Source organism: Microchirus variegatus (assembly GCF_963457635.1).
Source record: "Microchirus variegatus genome assembly, chromosome: 11".
NCBI classification, from domain to species: Eukaryota; Metazoa; Chordata; class Actinopteri; order Pleuronectiformes; family Soleidae; genus Microchirus; species Microchirus variegatus.
The window spans coordinates 21,014,787-21,041,035 of record NC_139812.1 but is presented as its reverse complement, the minus strand read 5'-3'; the positions used below and the strand labels follow the sequence as shown (position 1 = coordinate 21,041,035).

Here is a 26,249-nt window from a genome sequence, read left to right as displayed (position 1 = left end):
TAACATAAATAATATGCATTTTCTGTACATGGGTGTGCGCACCTGGCATTAAAATGTGTTTTCTGTGATTCGGATAGCGCCTACACCCACGATGCATTGAGGTCAGATTGTTATCCGATCTGCCAAACCACATCGGGAGGTGGTCGGAGACACTTTGTGTCCACATAGAAAAGAAGGGAACATGCAATGAGACCCCCAATGTGTCTCCAGTCCACCCAAAACAATTACGGGAGCAGAAAGCAGCAACAAACCGGTTCTGCTTGTTGAATACGACTTCTTCTTCTTGATGCGGACACATGAGATGTGTTAATGCCAGGTATAAATGCATCCCATCATAGAAAACCCTGCCTTATTAAAGGTAAGGTACACCATTAAAGCGGATCTAGAATCACAACACAGTCTGTCTTCTGGGTGTGAGATTTCTGTCTGAAACACCGCGGCTGAGGAGAGCGTCAGTAAGGAGAGGTTTCTATCAGCTCATTTACAGCAAATTGGAGGTTTTTGACCATAAAACACGTTAATGTATGTAAGTAGACCTCCATAACTAACATATATGTGCAACAGCACCACTCTATGTGAGCTTTAAAGATCTAATGGTGAGGCTGCAGAGTGCAACAAAAAGAAGACTTTGCCCAAATAAACCTCATGTAGGAAGAGGGGAGTTGTTCTTCTCCGTTTCCATTGTAAGCCTTCACTTCAATACACTTAATCCAACATACATATGGGTAGTGCGCTCAATTTCTGCCAATAAACCCTCCCAAATGTTACACATTGGACAGCAAAAATTGATTTTGGACTGAATACACCTGCTAAACTCACTTACTGTTTTAGATTTTTTATTTAGAAGTGCTGTATTGACGGCTGTTGGCTGTCAGCAGTTCTTCGTCCTTCTCTCAAGGTTTGTTTAAAATACACTATTAGCATTGTAGTGGAGTAAAATCTTATTTATAAAAGGTTCCCTTTCAAGAATACAGCTCTTTAAGATACTATGTAATGCTTCTATGTGTTATTATTTCAACCCGAGTGCCTTCAGCAGCATCGTTTTCTCAGGACTTGGCAGATCTTGGGAAAGTGCTGGTGGCTGCGATTAGCTCCAGTGTCTCAAAGTGGTCCGAGTCATGTCGTCCAAACCACATGAATGTCTCCCCGGCCTGTGCCAGAGCTGCCTGGTCCGATTTCTCCTTGTGGTTGTGAGTGAACCGCCCGTTGGCCGGAGCGTTGGCGGCTTCCTTCGTCGTGAAGTGAGTCTGGTAGGTGGTGCGGCTTTCATTCGGCTGTGCCGTGGCGGTGCTGCAGACGGGTCCGTCGTGGCACAGGCAGATCTGAGAGACGTATTGTCTGCCTTCGAGACACTTCCTCCTCCCCCCACCCTGTAAGTACACCGACACAATTATGTTCTCCTTTCAAGCTGCACTGCTATTTCAGACCTGAACATTTCCTTGTGTACTGGGATTTCTCTTCATACTCACTTCGATGTAAACAGAGATGTCATCTTTTAACATGTACCTGTTGTCGTGCACTGAGAATGGATAATCTCTGGATGTCTGCGAAGAAAAAACATGAACAAATCTCGTGTTGGTTGATAGCACTTAAGACCCGGCCTTGGCTCAGTCATGGAGTGCGACGTCCTTCAACCCGGAAGGCTGCAGGCTCAATCCCTGGCACGTAGACTACATTGACCCTGATGGCTGTGTTGGTAGCGTGTAAATGGATATGATAATTGTGTGGTATAATGCTGCGTTCCAGAGCCCATCCAAACAAATGGGATGTGGGACTTATCCTACCTGGATTGTACTAGCTCCTAGTTCAAAGCGTTCCAGCAATTGAAGTCGAATGTTAGAAGTTCACGGCGCTTTAGATTTATGTTTGAAGAGGCATTTTGACTGTCGATAAGGCCTCAAATCAATATCACGATATATTGAGCAGCTCACCTCGATTAACGATAAATGAACGATAAGTTTGAAGTTGCTGAATGACGTCATCTCATAATTTGCATAATTGACCATTTGCCTTATATAAGCTTGTGCGCCATGACACAGATATCTGTACTGACACATATCAAACATAACACACATATATGTATATACTGTATGTGACTACACACGTTGTACACGTCCGAGTGTCTTAAAGGAACATGAACATACCGGTAGCCCGGTCTACCTACACACACAGCCAAAAAACGACTTTTATTTTATTTTTATTTTTTTGAATTATCGAATATATCGATAACAGCAAAATGAGGTCGATTATCATCGTAAATTTCGACAACGATACATTTTCGATATATATTATCGCCCAGCCCTACTGTCAGCAATTCAGTCTACTTGCATACACAAGCGAGTCGTATATGTAAAAGCGATACATATCGATATGTAACGTCATTAGTATACTTTTACCGCAGCCCTACATAATCCTCATGCTGTTACAGATAACGACGACGACATAATTTCACACCATAACATGAAAAACAAAGCCGTTTCTAAAACAACTCTACAACCAGAAAAGTAAAGTTTATAGCCTATTCATGTAATTCCATGGACGCCGCCATTATTCTCCGAATTCACTTTGGTGAAGTCGGGGTAGGTTGATCAGCCCCGACTTTGCGAGTAGGAGGTCCCACTTCGACAGGCATTCCAGTGCACCTATTCTAGTTGTAGGTAGGAATAAGTCCCACGTCCAACTGGTTTGGATGGGCTCTGGAACGCAGCATAAAAGACTTAAAAAAGGGCTATATAAATGCATTTACCATACTCTAATACAAATGAAGGCTTCATGGTGGCGTAGTGGCTAGCACTCCTAGTTTGACTTATGGCCTTTTCTGTGTGGACATGCATGTTCTGCAGGTTCTCCCGTTTCCTTCCACAGTCCAAAAACATCCAGAGGTTAACTCTAAATTGACCGTTAGCGTGAATGTGAGAGTAAACGGTTGTTGGTCTCTATATAATTTACCCTGCAATGGACTGGTGACCTGTCCAGGGTGTCCTCATGTGGAGGATAAAGCAGTAGACAATGATTGAGTAGATAATACAAATAAACTCAGAGGAAGTAGAAAACAATCATGTCAAAAACTTGTGCGTTATCCACTGTGCATACTCACCTCCTCTTTTTTCCATTTAGGAAAGCGTTCAAACTCCAGAGCCTGCGGCAATGAGGATATAACTTGACTTAGCATCATCCCAGTGCTCGTGTTACCCTCACATTTTCTCGGCTCCCCTTCTTTCACCGTCGGATTCGCAAACTGCGAACATGTCGAAGAAAAGATTTATCAAAGTCTTGAATTTCTGAAATGATCTCGTCGAATTATGCGAGGGGCAAAAAAAAAAAAAATCAACAAATTCTTACCCATTTCCCACAATGGTCCTTAGGATATCGCTTTTTACCTTTCGCCATTTTTTTTAAACCCTTTAAGACGACGAGCTGAGTCCACTGAGGTTCCACCAATAACACCAGACTCCTGCATGTGCACAGTTCAACTTAACTCCGGTGTCCATGCAAACGTGTTACAAACAAACATGAAACCTGAGTTCAATTTGCCAAGGGGACATGGAACTGAAAACATTCAACTGTGTTCAACTGTGGCATACTACACATTATACAAACAAACGTGAAGTATACATTTGATAAATAATATTGTGCTTAGTAGTAAAATTTGGTTTTTTCTTGCCTGTTTTTGAGATGTGAAGAAAAAGTCCTGGTAGAAAACCTATAGCATTTGAGATTAACGGTTACATATTCTATAATATGACACACCGAGTCATTAGGAAAAGCGCCTTTGGTCTTTCCACGTTATTTAAATTTAATTAACAAATCCGTCTTTCTTAGTGACCGAGTTGTGATGTCACAATCTATCCTTTTATCCATTTTGGTTGGTCGTTGGTGGTGTTTACCAGAAGTTAGCATCTTAGCTTTGCTAATCTTAGATAACATGTTTTATACTTTTTGTTTGGTGGTGATGTTTACCAGCAGTTAGCTTCTTACTTTAGATAATCTTAGCTATAATGTTTATTCTTTATAGTTGGTTGGTTGTTGGTGTTTACCAGCAGTTAGCTTCTTACTTTAGCTAATGTTAGCTATGATGTTTATCCTTTATAGTTGGTTACTTGCTGGTGTTCACCAGCAGTTAGCTTCTTAGTTGAGCTAATTTTAGTTAAAGTGTGCAAAGGAAAGAATAATGTTATGAACATTATGGAGACTAATAACCGCTGAAGAAGTAGTAATGTAATACTTTCTTTTGGTTTTAATCTGTGTTATACAGCAATAAATTGACACTGAATTTATGTTGTGTTTTAATCCTCAGGACCACACTATGGACACAGTATTTTCGACAAGTTTTATGGGTAAGGCTTTAACTGTGACATATTCAATGTTAGGGGTCATAAACTCAAGACAAACTACTGTGACACTGTGAGCCTTTTTCCTCTTTGTTTCAAAGGCGATATATTTCCTCATGGTGTTGTCTTACAGTGTGTTTATTAGCAACGGCGAGCACAATGGTGAGGTGGTTAGCATTGGTGCCTGAGAGCAACGACACACTTTGATATCTGGGGCCATTTGCTTTGAAGTTTGCATGTTCTTCCTGTTTGTATGTGTTGTTTTTTTTATCCAAGTACTTCAGCTTCCTCCCACATCCCAAAGACATACAGGCTGCAATTAAGATAATGAGAGAATCTATATCGCCCGTAGGTGTGAATGGTTGTTTGTTTCCGTGTAGCCATTTCCAGACATGAACTCGAGACAATGCCAAGTGTTTACCGTTCAAGCGCAGCGGGGTGATTATAATAGAGAGACACATTCACAGCAGGAGAACAGCTTGAGCATGAAGGAGGCAGTTTCACCTGCTGCATTCTCACAGATTCACTTAAAAAACGATCCAGAGACTAGACTAAGGAGCTGGCAGAATAATGTCCGCAGAGACTTTTGCGGATATTTGCATTCTCACATACAGCCCCTTCGGACAATCTCTGGACAATGTCCAGACTTAATTTCATGTCTGAAAGCACCATATGTTGGCTCCGTGTTAGGCTGGTGACTTATCCAAGAGAGCCCCCCCCCCCCAAAGAATAATTTAACAGAGGATGGAACTCTCTTCCCTGAGCATTTCATGGTTTTATTTTCACACATCAAATATTACTTTTGATAGAGTCAGTAAAACAGCTGTTTGTTTACAGTGTGGTAATTGCACTTGTAAATGCTCAACCAAAGCTTCTTCATTAGTGCTGATGTTGGTCATTGTTCAAACCTTCCTTTATCTTGACCCCCCCCATCAACTACACACTCTCAATTAAGAAGGTGAAAAAGATGATCCAGAAGAAGGTTCTTGGTTCCCACGATGACCCTTGTGTGCAGCACTGAAGTGAAGAAACTATTTGATTGCAAGATGGCCATTTCACTTATATTAAGCAGTGTTATTTCAACAGATTCTTACTTTCTGAGGTTATCCACTGGGGAAAACGTAGGCTACTCTTTTTCCTTTTCCCTGTGGAGGCGCCGCTTCAGCTGTTTGGCCAAACGTTGCCACCTGATAAAAAGCAGTAATCTTTATAGTAAATCTTTATTTTTAAACCTCATTATTCAAACAGACGACACAACTTAAATCATCTTACCTTTCCTGCGCATCGTTGTACTTATTCAGCCTGTCGGCCTCCATCTGCTTCTCCTCCATCCATCGCTGTAAGAGTTCATCCTTCTCTCTGCAAGCCTGTGCCAGTGTTTCCTTTAGTCCGTGCTGCTCTGTGCACAACGACGCCAACTCTTTGGATTGACACTCTATGGTAAACTCACACTCCGAAAGGGTCATCTTCAAAGTGTTAGACATCCTTGCGTGGTGATGTGCCTCTTGGCGGTACTGCGACATACTGAAATAGAAAAGTAATTAAAAAAAAAAAAAAAAGAGTGATTCATTCCAACTATGATGACCTTGTCAAATTGTTGCTTTGCTTAAAGATGTTAGTGCTGGGGAACAAACGTGGCTTAAATTACAGTTATTCAATGAAGTTGTTGTTCACCATGACCCAAGTTTCTATCACAGAAGCCAACTTTCAAAAGTAAAACTTATTTTCCTCAATAGTGTTCTGCAGAATGTCTATTTGACAGCCATGACACAAAACAAAAACAACTCTGCAAGTCTCCTTATAAACGAACTGAAACCACTTGCCAGCCAAAAACAACATTAAGGCAACAGAGAATCCATTAGTCAACGCATTCTGCGAAAGGAATTCTTATGTCGTGAACATGCAACTGCCTCGTCTGCAAATAACAGGCGAGTCTGATTAGACGAGCACTGATGTGATTACCGTGACTGCAAGTTCTGCAGTTCAGCTTCCTTAAGGTGCAGGACTGTGGTCAAGTCAGAGACAGTCTGGGACAGCTGTGGGGAGACACACACACACACACACACACACACACACACACACAAAAGCAAAGCATGAACATATAGTGAGGAGAGCTATAAATTGAAAAGATGGCACCCACCCACAGGGAAAATAAAAAAAATAGTAATTTTTTCCCAGTTGTATCTGCACATCATTTTTATGTCTGTCGAATTCTGTGATCGTTTGCCTTTGTATTGGAATGACTGAGAAATAGTCATATATATATACACACACACAGACACACACACACACATATATATAGTATATCAGCAAGCTTGTGTATGTAATTCTCGAGCATGTCTTGAATAAACATGAACAATCATACACTTAAATTAACCTGTAGAAGCTGTTTTTGTTCCTGGACAAATGTGGATGTGTTCCAGTAAAGTGTTTGAGAAATAGCTACTTATTGTATGGTAAATATAGAAAGAAAATACAAAAAAAAAACTGAGGTTGGGAAGCACAAAGTACTACCCCTATTCTAGTAATACAAAGCTACATGCAAGACGGTGAAGTATTCCTTTAATTTAATGAATCATTTGTATACACTCTTTAAGTGGGTTATAGAGGGTTTGCACCTACGTCACGCTCGGGACAGTAACCCGGATGCGCGGCCATATTGGAGGTTCTCCAATACTGAACTGTGTGATATCATGAATACCCAAGGTGTAACGTTAGCCAATAGTTTTCCATTTCAAGGACCTACAGTTTGATATGCATGAGTCCACAGACCACGGTCTATATTTCTATACACTGTACACTATATGAAGTATATTATTATCATCACATTAGAACATTATTTAAACTCTTTTACAACCACGGGGATCACCGGTGACACCGTGGCGCATGTGTAATTCAAATTACCGTAACTCCTCCCCACTTCTTGCAATTTTAATCATTCGAACTGCCCCTGAAAGTATGTAAATATATCTATTATTATGGTGCTAAAAAGGTTAAGAGCCGCTGCTATCAACAATTCACTTACCCGACAAGAAATGGGCCGAGCGAATTCGGATGTCCAGATTTTTGCCTCGTAGATCCTGATTTAGCTTCGTTAATCACAAGCGCCTCCTTTCCTCTGATAACTTTTGAAATTGTTCTCCGCGATTTGTTATAACCCTTGGCAGTCAATAAAACTCCAAATGACCGATTAGTACAGCCAAAAACACGGCAATAATTCATAATTTCCTTTCGTTCGACGTTCGGGATCTGCTTGAGCGCGATTTGTTTACCTGCGGAGTGCATCCAAAATGGCGACTTCCGGTTTGATGACGCGGTGATGACGCGCCGTGAAAACCCTCTATTGCTGTAAATCTGGTTAAAAGTGACTTACATAAACGTATACTGTACCTGTGAACATGACTAATTAAATTGACCATGTTATCATCCGCATGTAACTCACCTTTTCTGCCAGACGCTCAGTCTCTCTCAGCTGCAGCTGAAGGATCAGGGTGTTTTTCTCAGTATCAGCTCCAGCGTCATCCAAACTGAACATAATCGGGGATTAAAATGCGAAAAATATACATTTTATCAATATGAATCAAATGATTTACTTCTAACCTTTTGCACTGAAAGTCGTCCAGAATTTGTGTGCGAATTTCCAAACGCTCCTCCAGCTGAGACACTAAAACAAACCACACACAACGCATTTATAATAGGCAGAGAAAGTGGACGCGTCATAATAAAAGCTTAGAATAAACAACAATCGTCTCACAGCTGGCAAAAACACCAACGTATGGATGTTTCTCAGTCTGGTCTCGCTGTTGCAGCCGAGCGCGCACGTGATTCTTCCAGCTTCCCATCGTGGAGTCACATTCATTCATTCAGTGAATGTTTTCCAGAGTTTTCACAGCTCCTCCTCCTCCTGTTTGTCATTCTTCTGCTGAAAGTCACTTAATTGTGTACAAACTTCGTCGTAATTGATTGGTTTGTTTAGTTGCATTCAAATATCTTCCTACTTATATTACACATTTCTTTAATTATTTTACTTTCTCGTTGTTGACGCTCATTTATTTCTATTACTTACTATACATATATTTATGTGTGCATATAATGAATTAATGAAACATATCCTATTTGCTAGGGTGAAAGTTAAATAGCGATGCTCCTATGAACATTCCTATGAATTAGTTTTTTTGTTTCCACAAAAATCCACTTAAAGTGTCAAAGGTGATATTTACCCTAGGTATTAATTATATAACTAACTGAGCAGAAGAGAAAAGTAATATCTTTAATAGAAATACATTATCAAATATCAATAAACCGAGAGGGTAATGGCTGCAGCCTGAGGGAAGGCGGAGTTGGACCATCCAAAGACTGTAGTGTGTTGACCAAGTACTGCAAAACTAATTTATTCCCATTCCAAGGGCATCCATAAGGCAATAATGATGGTCTCATGCAGTAGTAAAAGAAACATAATAAATGTGGATATAGATCATTTAATAACTAATAAATATTGTCACGTCCTGGCTCTAGGACAGAGACAAATAAGGGGAGACCAAGCTGGAGTTCAATGAAAAGATGTAACAAATAGATTTATTATTAAACAAGCAATAGAGTGCAGTTAAAACTGCCTCAACTACAGGAGTGCGTCTGGGAAGACAGAGAGACAGCTCTGCTGGGATCCTCAGCTATATAGACTGCAGTGGTTCCTCAGGAGCAGGTGAGCTGCAGTCAGCTGGCTGAGAGCAGGTGAGCTGCATCAGGCCTGGATTACCTGATGCTCTGCTGGGCTGTCTGCAACAGATGAAAGAGAGAGACAGACAGACACAACAGCACAGCCTAGAGGCAAGCCAGCAACCATACAGTGAGTATCTCTATGGGTAGAATATTGACCAGAGGACCTCTACACACCAAAGATTTCTTCAATGTGATAATCTATAGAAAATAAAGGGGGAGCCTCTAACAAGGACTGTTTTTATTTACCGACAGGATATTCAGGAAAAGGGAAAAGAGGGATTGCTTCGGGGAATCTACCCTGAGAACTCGCACGCTGGCTTCTGCTCCCACTTCTGCCAGCTTTGTCCAGGGTTTTCTTACAATATTTTATGCAAGTAAGTCAGTAAGTAAAATAAATCTTGCATCCCATCCAACGTTCTTGCTTTTCCTCGATTAGTTGTAAATCGTAATAGGTGTACATTCGTCTCATCCTTAGTTTTTGAGTCATTTTAAACAGTGCATTTGTGTTGCCTCGCTCTCCTCACGCTGATAGTGATGTACTGTGACTGTTGACGGGTTTCTGCCCAACAGCCATTATCTTACTGAACGGTGCTACCAAAGCATAGCTTTTATGTTTTGCATAGCTTTTATGTTTTACATGTTGTGAATGTGGATTTGTATGGGTGGGATATGTGCAAGGCTTTTTCCATGCACTTTTTTATTGCTACTTTTGCACTGAACAAGGAATGCACTAAATTTCGTTGTACTTGTTAACAATGACAAATAAAGATATTCTATATTCTATTCCATTCAAAGTCTCCTGTCCACCAACTAGCCTGCAACACTTCACTTTGCCAGGAGAGGTCACTGTAACTGAAGCTTTGAGTAATTAACACATTTTCTAAACAAAAGTGGTTCAGTGTTTCATGGACAGGTTGACTTTAGCTGGACGGATGTGTCCAGAATGAGCAAATTAGATACACAAATACATGTGTGCCATCTCCAAAGCATTGTAGCAGTTCTATGCAGGAGAAGACAGACCTGAAGCTGCCTCCTGCCAAGTGGCTGAATGAAAACCCCCAGCTGGGCAGTGTTGGCGCCACAATATTAGGCTCCAGCAGCAAGAGCAAGCCTTTTTTCAAGGTATAACTCAAAATACTATTTTTATAACTGATACTCATTGCTCCATTGAGATACAGTGTTGACCTATGTAATAATATTGTTAGTTGTGTCATGACAAGTATTTTTAAGTTGGTCATTTAATTTGTCGTTTGGCCTCACTCACTGTCATCTATCTAAACATTAATCTTAACTGTTTTGATAAGCAGGACTTTTATAATAGCAGGTATATTATAAATCTAGCCAGTGTTAGTCTGATTAATTGGTACAGTAACTGCAGTTGCTGGTGCTGTTGAACTGAATTAAATTACACTGTTATTGCACCGGATGACTGACTCTTGGACAGAGACTGAAGGGATATGCAGGATGTGGAGCCATAGACTTTAATTAAATTAAATTGTTATATATCATTTATATATTTTTTAAATATGAGAAGATGATTCCTGGAAATGCAGTTACAGTGAGCAGATGCTGAAAATTAATGAAGGAACTTTGTTTAAAAGAGAAAGAAAAACATGACATCCTGACAGAAAGTAGAGATGATAAGGTAACAGATGATTTCACAAGTGACTGAAATCATCCAAAAAACTATACAGAAATTGTGATCCTATTTCACAAGCTTTCTACAAGAGGATATAAATCAAGAACAAGAGCATAGTGCATAATGTGGCAACTAATCTTGAAATGGTAAATTAATAATTTCCAAGAGATGTAAATGAACTTAATTCTATGCATCTTATAAAAGCTGGAAAATACAAGAATAATGCTCAAGAAAGAAAGTTTCCAAGTTTAAATGTGTTTGTACACATCTTATTGTTTTTAGGGTGTTCCTAGGTTTTAATTCAATTCAAAATAATCAATTATTTTTATATAATCGATTCATTGGTAATGGTCATTGGCCTCATTTTAATTTTTTTAATGTTTTATTATTGTTATTCTACATAGCTTGTCAATTGAACGTCGCTGTAGTGGCACTGCTGTCAAGGACAAATTTCCATCAAGGACAATAAAGTTTATCTTGAATCTAATCCACGGCTCACTTAATTCGCACTCACAGCGGAGTCTCAGAACACACAAAGCAAAACACATCATCTGTTGTTTAAAAAAAATAAAAAATAAAGAATAGTGGACTCACAGTTAGAAGAGCTGACACACTACCCTGCTGCTGACCGGGAACAGCTGCGTTGGCTGAGCTGAGCTTCAGCTGTAGAGCTAATGCTAACTTGGCATTCTGTCGAGATTTCGCCGCTTTCTCCTCCCAAAACGAAACAACCGGCCTTTCGTCTGATACTACGCTGGATTCGCTGGAAGTATTGTTGTGTCCGCCAATAAGCCATTTTATCTTGTTCCCATCGCTACAAATATTGCCTTAAACTCAGACTATCAGTTTTCTTTGAGCGGCGAGCGTACATCTCGCGTGACCTGATGCCAGGTAGGCGAGATCTCGCGTTAAATTTGGCTTATAAATTAAAGGAACACTATGTAGTATTTATGGGTTTATATAACCCAAAATCCACCTTTTATACATATTATGTGCTCCTGCATTGTCTAGTCGCTGTATAATAGTTTTTGTTGCATTTTCGTAGTGTTTCAAAAAGTCATGTAAAATAACATGGTCGCGGGCCGTGGTTGCAAAGCCACTGTTAGCAGCGAGACGCCATGTTTCTACCGGAGCCTGTAAGGACAAACGCGAGAGAACAAATCAAGCGTCTCTTTACTTGTAGCGGAAGTCCCGCCTCCTCTCTCTCCGCTTCGTCTGCTACGGCCGCGGTAGCTCGCCCTCTCCCTCGCCTCACGAACCTCATCCGCTGACACGGAGAAAGACGAGGACGACATTTGACCGGCTGAGGATACCGTAGCACTCAGGGAAGGGAGGGGGTGAGCAGAGCAGCAGGTCTTTGTTGTAAATTTCAGCCTCTCCTCTAGATGGCACTATAAACTACTTACTCCACCTTTACATTTAAAAAATTGGCCCTTTGGAACACAGAGGTTCTGATATATATAAATATATATATATATATATATATATATATATCCTTGTGCTCCCCTCACATTCTCTTGACTCCCCTTCTTTCACTGTCGGATGAGCAAACTGTGAAAATATCGAGGAAAAGATTTATCAACTTCCTGAATTTCAGAAATGATGACACTAAACTACATTTTTAAAATCCAACACATCTACTTTTTTGTGTTTTAATCCTCAGGACCACACTATGTATGGGTGCACACAGTATTTTTGACAAGTTTTATGGGTAAGGCTATAACTGTGACATAAACTCAGACAAACTACTGTGACACTGTGAACTTTTTCACACGCTCTCTTTGTTTCAAAGGTGATATATTTCCTCATGGTGTTGTCTTACAGTGTGTTTATTAGCAACGGAGAGCACAATGGTGAGGTGATTCATTCCAACTATGATGACCTTGGCAAGTTGTTTCTTTACATTTAGATGTTAGATAAAAGGTTGCAAGTTAATCTTCCTAGATGCAACAAACAGAAGAAACACTTTTGTGGTTTTGGATTACACACTTTAACCCCATTACCCAAGTTTTTATAACAGAAGAAACATTTCAAAAGTAAAACTTCTTTTCCTTATACGTGTTGTGCAGAATGTCTATTTGACAGCCATAACACAAAACAAAAACAACTCTACAAGTCTCCTTATAAACTAACTGAAACCACTTGTCCACTTGCCAAAAGTGTCAAAGGTGATATTTGCCCCTGGGAATTAATTATACAACTAACAGAAGTGGAAAAAAGTATTATATTTAATAAAAATAAATTATAAAAATGTTAAATTGTCACGAATAAACCCGCAAAATGTAGAACGTGCTCGACTTTTCTACAAAGATCGAAGCCCAAAGCGTCTATGAACTCTACTACTTCCGGTTCATAGTGTTATCCTAAAAAAATATCGCCGTGAATCAAATATGTTCCGTGACATCAGCTGAAATTTATTGAACAAAATAATAAAATATATAATATTTTTTTTTCCTTAATGGCGAAGTCATTTCAACGGTTGAAAAAGTAAAACAAGAAACATGCGGCTAAAACCGGAAGTTGTTTGCTGTCGCAGTGTCGCGTGTTTCCTGACAACAACAGACTGTGGGAATGAGAGAGAAGCTGCTGCCGTGTGGATACACTTGTATAACTTTCCGTGTTTAACAAAGCGACAACTGCTTACGGGGTGAAAGTCACGGACGTTTCTTCTAACAACAGTGCTGCTTAAGTACACTTTATTTTCTCCACTGTTCTGCGCCGTTCTATGGATTAGCTAGCATGTCAAGCTAGCGGATCAAAGTGTGTGGCGGATCGCCGCTAACTTTATTGATAAAAGTGAGTGTCGTCTTTGAAGTCAACCATGGACAGGTTGACTTGTTGTTAGTAAGTGACTGGTGTTTGCTGGACGGTCGTGTGTCCAGTATGAGCGAAGCAGCAGCTGGAGACGGAGGGTCCGGAATCCTCCCTGACAATGCACTGGAGCAAAGTAGTGGTGCCACCTGCTCCGAAAGCAACAAATATGTAAGTAACTACACCGATGGGCATGTAAACATGTGTTGTTATGGTATAATAACGACAGCTAAACCACAAATATATGCACTAGTTGGCTACAGTGGTCAGTAGACTTCAGTCAGTCACCACCCAGAGCCTCCTTAAAACAGTCAGTGTTACCTCAAAAGTGCTGGTTGTACAGTCTGACTGTAGCAGGGAAGAAAGACCTCCCTTACTAACATATGATGCTTTTATTTCGTTATCCTTCAGGAATCTGCTGTATGCTCAGGCAGCTCTGAAATCAAGAGCCGTGCTGTGGTCAAGTACTCTGCTGCCCCTCCTCCTACCAGCTATGCCTTGCTGCAGGAGAAGACAGACCTGAAGCTGCCTCCTGCCAACTGGCTGAGAGAAGACCCCCAACTGGGCAGTGCAGGCACAACTATACTAGGGTCCAGCAGCAAGAGCAAGCCTTTTTCCAGGTAACTCAAAATACTATTCAAACAACTGACTATGTTGACTAACATAACAATATTGTTAGTTGCAGCATGAACAGATATTACATGTTTTTTTATTTTTTTATAAAAAAAACTAAATACTATAAACACTATGAACTTGTTAGTCGGGCAGATGGTGTCTGTTGATGGTCAGATCCTAACCATTAAGAGAGATTAGTTCTCGCTAGTCAATTCGTTTTAGGTACCACGGTGTAATGGTTTCAATATATTCTGCCTTTTTCCACTGGTATTACGAAAATTGTGTGAAAGAGTTAGCAGTGCAGTGTTTTACGAAGCATTGGAGAACTTCCTTCTGCATAGCTAATTATCAAACTAGTACTGTGTTTTTACAGTGGGTATAACCATTAATCAGCCTGTCTCTACTCTATGACACAGTAATTAAGTTACTATTAAGTAAGTTAAGTAATTAACTTTTCTACTTTTTGTAGTTTCGGGATGGCCTACGACTTCATTGACTGCATAGGCGATGATGTTGACGTGGTGTCAGACTCAGAGGTTTGTGGGGCTGTTGTAAAGCTCACATTTGTTTCCTAAAAAAAACACACACCCCACCTGATGTGAATGTCTGTTCTCTGTTACATTCAGAACATCAAGAAACTTTTGAAAATTCCCTTCAGCAAGTCCCATGTCAGCATGGCTGTTCACCGGGTCGGGAGGACGCTGCTGTTGGATGAGCTGGACATTCAAGAGCTCTTCATGAAGTCCTCTCAGGTACAGCAAAGCTTTTTACTTGGACAAATTAAAGTTGTGCCGTGCTCTTGTACAAAGATTGTTGCGCAAGCATTTTAAAATTACATCATGGCAGAAAGTGGTTTAAGTGATTCACCCTGCTGTGTTTGTTTTGTAGACAGGAGATTGGACATGGCTGAAAGAATTTTACCAGCAGCTAATTGATCAGAAATGGCAGAGGAAAAAGAAAAGTAAAGAGCACTGGTATCAGCGAGCAATTCTCTCTAAATTCCTCTATTACAGGTGAGTTAATGTGTGGTACACAAATTCTGAAAAACAACAAGTTGACTGCACCATGGAAGCTGGATTAAACGTTCTGCCCTAGTTTGTTTTGGTCACCACACTGTCAACATCTCTGGTTTCTTTCAGTATAAATGGCAGTGGAGCTGAGGAGGCTGTACCAGAAAAATCCAATGAGGGGGATTTGGAAAATGGTACAGAGGAGTTCAGTTATTCATGGCCTGCCTCATTCCTGAGCACACAGTCAGATGCAGAGGAGTCAGATGCTCCCAAGGAGGTACACAAAAAAAAATCCTGAGAATATCAACTAAGCCTCTGAAAGATATAATGCTTGAAAATACACACATTTAATTGCTAAAAACTAGTGCTGTCAAACGATTCAAATATTTAATCGCATTAATGTCATAATTCACTTCGCACAGTTTTATCTATTCTAAATGTCCCTTGATTTCTTTTTGTCCCATTATTTTTTCTCATTTTAATGCTCTTGTCAACATCGAAAAGTGGATCAGCTTGCTTTGTGCAAATGTTTTATTATTATTATTATTATTATTGTTGAAAACAACATTGGTATATACTGTAGTGTAGGGCTGAACAATTAATCAAAATGTTTTCGAAATTGCAATACAGAGAGACGCAATATTTGTGTCGGAATTATTATTACACATCTTATTCTACAGACTTAAGAAACATTACATAGCATATATACGTATATTTAACATATACCAGACATACATTAGCGAGTGGCAGGTGAATATCTCTTGTCACCCTGCATATTTTGAGTTATTCCTCTTACCGTGAGAGCCGCACATAGCATAGGAGAGGCTGCAGTGTTGTGAATAAAGTACCGCTCTTCAACGCAGATTAAGTCCCGTAGTTTAATGTGTTGTTGCCGTAACGAGCTAAAGCAGCTGGCGGTCTTCTGCATACATCGTTACTTGGATGTGTGGAGTGCGTCGAGAAATGATCCAGGCTGCGTTGGATACGGCGAAGCGCATAACGCTCACCATCCAACGTTAGACTACTAGTCTTTTGCCAGCTCGCAAGCCCAAACAAGCGTGTGCGTCTCCAGTCGAGCTACATCCGGTGTGGTTTTACTAACATTAGAAAGTTTGCAAGGCCAAAAAGTACGTTCAAAAAAAAACATAGACACTGTTAAAATGCGTTAACGCCGGTAATTTAACTGACAGCACTGTGTGTGTGTGTTTACTGACGGTATTAATTTGTGAAACATGCAGGAAAGTGATTCTTTGGAGAGCAAGTTTGCTCTGGGCCAGGGGACATCTGTACCAGAAGAGCAAAACCTCCCTACACTGTTCAACGAAGGGGAGAACAGTCAGGTACTTCCATCTTTCCCCCCTCTTCTTTATCGGCATGCACTTAAATGAAGCTAAATAGACGCTACCTTGGTTTGTTACATACTATGTGTTTGTGTTATTTGTTTGACAGGGTTTAAGAAACGACTTTGTGCGAAACATCATGTGGACTTTTGAGGATATCCACATGTTGGTTGGCTCCAACATGCCTATTTTCGGAGGTGGTCGATATCCTGCCGTCAGTCTAAGACTCAGGTTGGAAGTTTGTTGCTATCGTCCATGTTTTAAATGATTAGTCTTGTAATTTTTATTGGATTGCATCTTAATTTTTAACAAGAAACTGCACATCTCTTCAAAATATGGCTTGAAAATGGATGTGATGACATGAGAACGTTGTCTGTCGGTCAGTAATTAATATGAGGTAATCAGAACAGCGGTGTTGAACTAGAATACAATGGCTTGTTTGTATCAAACTTGTCTCCACATTCTTTCTCTCTGTGTTTTTCAGGGACAACAATAAACCAATAAACATTTTGACAGGTATCGACTACTGGCTCGACAATCTGATGTGCAATGTCCCAGAACTGGTTATGTGTTTTCACGTTAATGGCATTGTTCAGGTAAATTACTGCTCGCTTTTTTTGTACTTTAGCTTCTTTTCCATCGTATATCATTTGTATTGGTAGTGAACGTGTTTTTGAAGGTCCCATATTTTCCATGTATTCTGAAATATAAACAAATTATAATTTGAATATGGTGAAAGTGTTACACCGTCAATATACAGTGTTTACATTAATAATGGGTAAATACATTTGTTTGTTTAGAAATATGAGATGATGAAGACTGAAGACATCCCTCATTTGGAGAACTCAACATTCTCTACAAGGGTGGTGAAAGACATTGCCCAAAACGTCCTCTCCTTCCTCAAGTCCAACTGCACCAAAGAGGGTCACACCTACTGGCTTTTTAAAGGTGGGAGACGAGCCACACAAATTCTTGAATCTGTACTTGTGCTGTACCCTGTGCACATGTCTATCTTAGTGTTTTCTTACCGACAGCTAGTGGGAGTGACATTGTGAAGCTCTATGATCTTACTACTCTGTGTGAGGAGGCTGAAGAGGAGAAATGTCAGAATCCGTTCACTCTTCCTGTGGCTGTGTTATTGTACAAGTAAGTTTCTGCAGTTGTGGATACCATAAATATAATATACTGTAAAGTAAAAATACATTTTAAAAGTTTACTTGAGTCAGTTTTAAGTTTTATGTTTTTTTGCAGAGTGGCAGGCAACTTGATGCTGAAGGCAAAGCAAAACAGGAAGCACTATGGCACAATCCGAACACTACTCTTAAACTGTGTCAAACTCCTGGATCAGGAGAGGCATCCCCAGGTAAGAGGGAATCCTTAGTGAAAGTTAAAGACATCTTCGCACTTTACACACTCTGTCTGCAGAGAGCTGCTGCAAATGCACATGTACATGCCATGATTCCTTTCATACAAAAATGGGGGTCTGACATGAGGAGGTCTTAATCTCCTTAAGTGAACGAATGGACACAACCTATATGAGATAGAGAGCTACTCTGCGATAGGGCTGCGATATAAAGAAAAGATCAGATTCCACATCCTAATGGAGTCAAGTCTTTGATTTTAAATTTAAAAAGTATTGAGATGACAAAGAAAGTACAGGGTGAAATCATTGATTGGACCTGCCTCCCTCGTTCATCTGTCTGTTCAGATCATTGCCTCAGCCCACTATATGCTATCAGAGCTGTTCCATCTCGACGAGACTCCGGAGGATTCGGAGGATGAAGGAGAGTCGCTCCAGGCCGGGGGCTCAGAGGACAGCTATAGCGATGAAGACAGAGAGGAAGAGGAGGAGGAGGAGCTGACAGAGGACAGTGACGAAAACGACTCCTTCAGTAGCTGCACCAGCCCACAGGACGATAATAAAGCTGTGGCTGTTATCCGCTCTGTGGGGGAATTGTCAGTCCCAGAGAAATACAGCTCTACTCACCAGATCAGAGTGAGTGTAAAGTTCAATGTTAAACAGATTAAACAGTGTGTAAAAAAAAAAAAAAAAAATTAAAAGCGAAACGACAACTAATATTTCCTTTTTTCTCCAGCCAAGTGGTGCTTTCCCCATTTCTCAAGACAAGGAGGAAAGATGTAGACACGTCCTGAGCTATGTACTAAAGGTGAGTCAATGAATGATGCTTACGTTTGCTGCACATACACACGTTATGTGTCATCAAATAATAATTGTGTCACCCATATCACAGGGCCTTCAGGCAGTGGACGGCAGCATTAAGAAAGAGAGTGATCTTCCAGCTGCAGACCCTAACACACCAATCCCTCTTAAGTATGAGGATAGAGATGCTATTGGGGCCTGTGCATCTGAAAAAGGCACATCTCTTCTGCTTGAAAGAGGTCAGCGATTGTTATATCTCATAATAGAACAGTAAATAACGTTGCTACTTAACTCGCCTTGTATTATCTTGGTGATGTATGTTGCATCTTTCTCTGTCACCAGCTGGGCCCATGCAGGTGGACCAGAAACATCAGACACGTTCAGGGATGATCCCCGGCTCCTGGCAGCACCACATGAAGCTACAGCTTTTCCTCAAAGCCTCCAAGGCCTACTACATCCTATCTGATGCAGCCTCTAATTTACTGAAGTACGGACGAGCTTTGCGTTACATCAAGCTCTCTCTGCAGTGCTATGGTAAGGTTATCTAACTTTTTGAAGAAAATCAATAAATTGTTCATAATGCTACTATGACATCGCTGGTTGGAGGAATTAAGCAGTTTAGGAAACATTTAGATTAAACTTCTATGAAGCAAATTCACAGGTAAACATTTATGTCTTCTACACACATATTGTCTTCTTCCAGATGCCTATTGCTCTGTGAGCATTGCACGACACCCACAGGTGCTGCAGTTTCACACCCAGTGTCTCGCTCTGTGTGGAGACATCCAGCTGATGTTGGCCCAGAACGCCAGCAACAGAGCGGCTTACCTGGAGGAATACAGCTACCAGACCAAAGAGGACCAGGAGATCCTTCACAGCCTGCACAGAGAGAGCAGCTGCCAGAGTCAGTCACTAAAAACTTAAGGGCCACTTACATGTAGCCGTTTCATTTTTCAACTTTCCAACTTACACTGCCGTTCAAAAGTTTGGGGTCAGCTTTACAATTTGTTTGTGTTTTCCATTAAAAGTCACACTTTTATTAATCAAAAGAGTTGCAAAATGAATAGAAAACATAGTCAAGACATTGACAAGATTAGAAATAATGATTTTTATTCAAATTAATAATTTTCAAACTTTGCTTTCGTCAAAGAACCAGCAAATAATTTTTCAGCTGTGCGAACATAGTTGCATACGGGTTTTCAAGGGTTTTCTAATCATCGAATAGCCTTCTAATGCAATTAGCAAACACAATGTACCATTAGAACACTGGAGAGTTGGTTGATGGAAATAGGCCTCTATACACTTATGTAAACCAGACGCTTGCAGCTAGAATAGTCGTTTACCACAGTAACAAGTTATAGAGTTTATTTCCGAGTCATTTAATGTAATATTCATTGAAAAAAGAGCTTTCCCTTAAAAAATAAGGACATTTCAAAGTGACCCCAAACTTTTGAATGGTATTGTACCCGTTTGTTGTCTTTTTTATTTGTCTTAGAATGACCAATTATTCATCAATCCTTTTACTCTTTCCATCCAGCCTTTAACATGGCAACAGACCTAGCCATGGACCCTGAGTGTCAGCTGTTTGTTAGCAGCAAGTGCTATGAGGAAGCGTATGAACTGCTGGTTTCCAAGGCTTTTAAAGGTCATGAGTCAGATCAACTGGCCAAGGTGCTCAAACGACTGGGAAACATTCGCAACGAGATGGGAGTGTACTATATGAACCAGGCAGCGGCCATGCAGACTGAGAAAGACGGTATGTTGGTTCACATTTGCAACACCCTAACAGTTGTATAATGACATTGAACATAATTCTATTGGCCCTCACCAACCCTATTCTCCTACTCCGCCTACAGTGAAAAAGTTAGTTTCTGTAGCAGAGCAGGAGTTGTGGAAAAAAAGTTTTGCCTGCTTCGAGAATGGCATTAAGGATTTTGAAGCCATCAGAGATAACGCCAACATCTCCTTGCTGCTGTGCAACACTGGCAGACTGATGAGAGTCTGTGCTCAGGCTCACCGTGTAGTCTCTGCCAACCAGAGCAGAGGGGAGTTCTCACATGAGGAGGCCCGCTACTACAACAAGGTGCCATATTAAACTCCTTTCTTTAGCCACACTGAATGCATATGCATTACATTGCTGATCTGCTGCTTTTGTGTTGTGCACACTAGGGCTGGAATGCTTAGTTGACGTAATCGATTACGTCAACTTACAGAAATTACAGAAATTTGACGATAAAATTTAAGCGTTGACCCGTTGTGTTAACTTGCTCATCTGTAACTGCAGTGTAAACAAACATACTCGAGCTCTCCGACTCAAAGTTTCCAAAATTTGGAAACATTTCACTGAAAATAAACCTGCGGAACACGTTAAATGCGATTTCTGTGAAGCGCAACTCTCATTCCATGGTAGCACTACGGCGATGCACGAACACCTTAAACGCAGACACCACAGAGCTGCTGTATCATCACGTAACGCAGAGAAGTGAGTTCACAAATAACGTTGATACCTCATAGATATTTCACATGCTCATTTATTAATTAACCATCAGCCTATGATGCAAGTACATAATACGTTTGTGTCATACGTCTATCTGTTGGAAAATCATGGAAGAAGCTAGCTTAGCGAACGCTCGTTCACTTCCGTTAATGCGTACTTTACAGCAGTAATCAGTGAATTCCAGTCGAAGCTGCTTTGACATACTTAATTTCAGCCCCTGTCGATACTAGCATTCATTATGAATTGTAAACGTCTTTCATTTATCAACTGTGTGATATGGAGCATATTAATTAGATATTTAAGCTGTAAGAAATCTGTGATAATTTGTTTTAGGTATTTAACTGTGTTATAAATATTGTGTTATTAAAGCACACACGTGAGTCCACGCTTATGCGGTGTGACGTTAAACAAGTCCAAAATAGGTGCTAACGGTGATAATCACGATTAGTCGACTGATCGAAAAATAATTGATAGATTATTCGACAACAAAAATAATCGTTAGTTGCAGCCCTTGTTCAAACGAGGAGTAACTGCTGTGTATATATGGTCGGGTTAAATAATATAATATTAAATATGCCCATGGACTCCAGCTAAGACCATTAACGTATCTTATTTTTGCAGCTAGTGGTATCTAATCACTGTGCCAGTTATTAGCATAGCATGCTAGAATTTAAGAAATGCTTGGCATGCTTGGCAAACAATCATGTTTTTCCTAAACATTGATGAAGCTACGAGTCAGAATATGAATGGAATTCTTAATATCTTAGTTTTATTCGGTTGACTCTTTTAGTGTGGCTCAGGATGACTTTAACCCCAGTATTTAAAAAAATAAACTTATCTCACAAAATGGGGAAATTATATATTGCTGATCAGTATGCTGTCCCATTCTAATGTTCTTCTTTTTATTTAATTTAATACTAGGCCATAGACTACTACCTGCGGTCTATGAGGTCACTGGCAATGCGAGAAAACCATGCTGTAGTGTGGGACAATATAAACTGGGATCTGTCAACTACGTATTACACGCTGGCTACACTCCTGCAGGACTACGCCCATCTGTCCGGGAAAACCCAGGAGCAGGTGCCCTTTTATCGCTAATATATATTTTTTTAAGCATTAAACATTTAAGCAGTTTGGGAAAATCAGTCAAATCCTTCATTGTAATGTTCTTCCCAGATTCAACGGGAAGTGGCTGAGGCGTTGATGAAATCTCTGAAATACTGTGACCTCCAGACCGAGTCGGCTCGTCAGCCGCTCTACCAGTACAGAGCTGCTACCATTCACCACCGACTGGCCTCTATGTACCACGGCTGCATGCGCAACCAGGTGAGAAGTCATGTTTTTCTTTCTTAGGAATACCTTTTCATCCATAAAGTGTAGCAGTAATTAAATCCGCGAGAAACGCGCACGGATATGGAATCGGTCTCGCGCGTCCGCGTCGTCGTCGTCCGCAGATTTTAGCCGTTAACGGGATAACTGGAAAGGCGTTTGAGATTAAATGTTCTTATTTTTTTTATGGGTCACATACCCCCTGTAGATGATCCCTATTGATTTTGAGCTGTCTACCATTATTATCAATTAGTTAATTAATTAATTAATTAATTAATGATATAAAAACCATATTTTCGCCTGTATCTTCCAAAGTATTGCAGGTATTGGCTTAAAATGTTGCATGGGCATCACATACCACCTGAGAATTATCCCTATCTTTGTAGCTTTATTATTAATTAGCAAATTAATTAATTTATTATGCTAAAAACACATTTTCGGCTTTATCTTCCAGACTGATGGAGATATTGCCTTCAAATTTTGTACAATGATTCATGTAACAACTATCTACAAGTACAATCATTATTACTTTGGCTATGATTGGTAATAGTTACATAATAAGTTAACTGGTTAACTTATTAGTGAACACAGAAAAAATTGTTACGGCATTTTTTCTTTATTATTGAGCTCATTTGGACACATTGAGGATATCATGGGTTTATTTAGTACTTATTCATAATATTTATTACATTATAATATAAATTTATTAATTATCATATAAAAAATAGTTAAGCCTCCATTTCTTTATTAATGCATTGAATGGAAAGTTTGAACATATTGTATGCTTTTTCATGAAATTTAATAAACAGTGTTTTTCATGAAATTTGGACACTGTGAAGATATGGCAGGTGTGGTTAGCATTTTAATATTCATAATATTTAACAAGGTATAATAGGTTAACTAGTTTTATTAAAAACTAGAGAAATTTATGAGTTCAGGTATTCTGTGTTAGTTAGTAGGGTAGTAGTCTCAGTGAGTAGTTTCCTTCACCATCAAAAGGCACTCAGAAACTGGGAGAAACTCTGACAGGAAGAGGTCTGGCAGACCCAAAGCCACAACAGAATCAGAAGACAAGTTTCAGAGAGTCAACAGCTTGCGTGATAGGCGGCTCCTCATCATCACCATCCTTTTGCCGACTCGACGACGTACAAAACTCCTGCGCGATGAACCGAAGATTTCAAACTTTGATTCATCTGTCCATAACACCTTCTTCCAGATTTCAGTAGTCTATTGGCAGTGTTGATGGCCCAGGCAAACCTCTTCTTTTTATTCTGACGTCTTAGCAATGGCTCGAAGTCTTCTTTTCACAGTTGAAACTGAGCTTGCTTATACGACCACTATTAAGCTGTGCTTGAAACTGTTGTCTGTGAGCCGCCTATCACGCAAGGGTTACCCTAGTAACCCTAGTGTATGTCACCCAGTAGTGAAGGATGTCCGTGTTTCTGGCTCTAATTGTTTGACAGGTGGGGGATGAACGCTTGAGGAAGCAGCACCGGAGCCTTGCAGAGCTTCACTACAGCAAGGCTGTAAGTTTATTCCTCAGCCTCAAAGATTCTCCCTGTGAGCTGCTCCGCACTCTGCTGGACAGGGTAGACTTTGCTGAGTTTACTGTGGCAGGTGAGAAACTTTTCCTTCCCCACCAATTTTAACATAACATATCATAAACAAATCAACTGGCCAGTTGGCGCCATCTCAACGTGAGACAGCCTTTTCCAAGAGGAAGTTGAAGCCTCAAATGTGTCATTTGTGACCGGCTTCCATAAATCCAAGCTTAAATTGAAATACTGCAAATAAATTGATATAATACAGCTTTAAAAGTCTATATTCTCCCTAATAAAAAGTCAAGACTATAGTTAAATTTTGGTAATCAACAGGCCTCTTGCAGTTAAGTTTAATATCTTGTGCTTCCACAGGTCAGAGCAGCAGTGCAGCTAAGCTAAAGAGCCTGACTGGAGCTCTACAGATCATGACAGAGACTCGCTCTGCTTTCCAGCTGATTCACAGTGAGCTGCAAGAGGAAGAGGTAAATTAAAGTCGTCGTTACAAACTTCACTGAGCTGTGTTCTGTCACCATTATCACTCTGTAATCCCCCCCCCCTGTCTGTGCCGTAGCTGGGTGAATCAGTACAGTCTCCTGATGTGGCCAGTGCCTCCACCTCAGGCTTGAACCACCAGGAAGTAATGAATTTAGTTGGGTCATTTGAGCAAAGTTTCTCCTCCCTGCTGCTGCAGCTCAACAAACAGATGACGAAACAGAAGCCAAGGTGAGAGAGAATCCACACACACGTTGCTTTAAAGATGTCTAACATTTAGGAGGGTTATTGGCAGAATTGTTTATATATGTGTATATTGCCATTAAATTCATAGCCTCAAAATGAGTGCTTTATAGTTACTTGAAGTGACGGCCTTGCAGGCTGTATCAAAGCGATATTGTAGGTAGTCATGGTTGTGATATTTATTACACTGTAAAAGGACATTGTTTCTGTTATGTGAAAGCCACTGCAGTTCCCTGAAACTTTCACTAATGCTTACAGACTGGATGTTTAAGGCTTGACTGTGAATATGCCTGAAGGTAGAGGCAGCTTTCAGAGGTTACTAGAGCAGTTTATTGTTGTCATGGCAACTTGGTGCGCTGCTCTGTCATGTGGCTTTGTACAGTGTACTGTTTGAGCTTGAATACATACACGTGATTTGATTGGCTCACATCTCTGTATGACAAGACTTAATTGGCTGCTGCTTGGAAATGTGGACATTTGTCAACTTCTACCTCACAAAGTGAACTGTATCCACAGTGCAGTTTAAAGCCTCTGTGGTATAGTCCATGTGGCTCTGTCTATGCTCACTCCAGACATTTATGTTTATGACAGCAATAAGGATGAGGAGCTGCTGAAAACATACAAGAACAAGTACTCCAAGCTGCTGCGAGCTGACAAAAACGCACCTCTCCTCAGTCGCATCACGCTCTACATGGAGCTCCTGCAGCAGCTGAACCCACAAACAGGAAGTGAAGACGCAGGTACACCTTCATGATAATGACATGAACAATGACGACGCTCAATACTGTGACTCCTGCTCTCTGCACCTTGCTGGACAACCAAACAACTGTCTTCAGAAAAAAAAAACATAAATTCATAATCACAAAACACCGACATTGGTGTTATAAGGCACATCCTCAGGCAACACTGACAAAAAGAAAATTTCACCTCCTGCGCCTTTAAAAGAAAAACAAAAAACCTGTGTGCCTCACAGGTTTTCAGTTGTACAATTTTGTTTGTAAATTTAAAATGTCTAATTTAATTTTCTGTTCATTTCAACAAACAACATATGAAGAAGCTGATTTATAAATAATTATCATTATGGATTTTTTTTTTTATAAACAATTGGTGGCTTTAAAAAGTGAAAATATTTACGCTCAGAAAAACTGTTATTGAAGATGGACGTGATGAGCTCAACTGTGTTAATTTCCAGGGGGGAAAAAACATTGTGCAATAGTTTTGCAACATTAAATGCAAACTCAGAGGTTATGTTTTGTTCACAAAGCCGAATGTATACATGTGTGTTTATATCAGCATGGTTTGCTGTGACATGGAAATAAAAGTTTTTTTCACATTTCAATGAATTTTTGATCTATCTGACCCACGTTTACAAACAGTTCAAAGTGCCTTTAACAGAATACAAACTGGAATGTTTTAGGTAAAGTGTTTCTGTCATTTTATTCTCAGTGGTTAGTCTAGTGGGATGTCCCGGATTGATAAGTAGTATCGGAAAAGGTAGTATTGTTAAAGTCTTAATGATAC

The 26,249-nt window shown here is 40.1% G+C and overlaps 1 protein-coding gene across 1 annotated transcript; it reads left to right on the top strand.

Annotated features, from left to right (window-relative positions):
• Positions 1-13,461: 13,461 nt before the first annotated feature.
• edrf1 (erythroid differentiation regulatory factor 1) lies at positions 13,462-25,913 on the top strand. Its single transcript, XM_083897211.1, has 25 exons — positions 13,462-13,671; positions 13,912-14,120; positions 14,585-14,651; positions 14,742-14,867; positions 15,004-15,128; positions 15,255-15,402; positions 16,364-16,465; positions 16,575-16,696; positions 16,950-17,061; positions 17,266-17,413; positions 17,500-17,611; positions 17,717-17,828; positions 18,174-18,461; positions 18,562-18,633; positions 18,718-18,865; positions 18,969-19,160; positions 19,330-19,530; positions 20,164-20,382; positions 20,483-20,709; positions 22,045-22,203; positions 22,300-22,449; positions 23,916-24,069; positions 24,366-24,475; positions 24,565-24,716; positions 25,320-25,913. The coding sequence occupies exons 1-25, from the start codon at positions 13,573-13,575 to the stop codon at positions 25,480-25,482; spliced, it is 3,717 nt and encodes a 1,238-aa protein (XP_083753337.1). The 5' UTR covers positions 13,462-13,572; the 3' UTR covers positions 25,483-25,913.
• The last annotated feature ends 336 nt before the right edge of the window (positions 25,914-26,249 follow it).

Coding starts and splice junctions, on each gene's coding strand:
- edrf1 (XM_083897211.1), top strand. CDS start 13,573: ATGAGCGAAGCAGCAGCTGGAGACGGAGGGTCCGGAATCCTCCCTGAC. Junction 17,062..17,265: donor ACGTTAATGGCATTGTTCAG/GTAAATTACTGC, acceptor TTGTTTGTTTAG/AAATATGAGATGATGAAGAC. Junction 20,710..22,044: donor AGGCCCGCTACTACAACAAG/GTGCCATATTAA, acceptor ATTTAATACTAG/GCCATAGACTACTACCTGCG.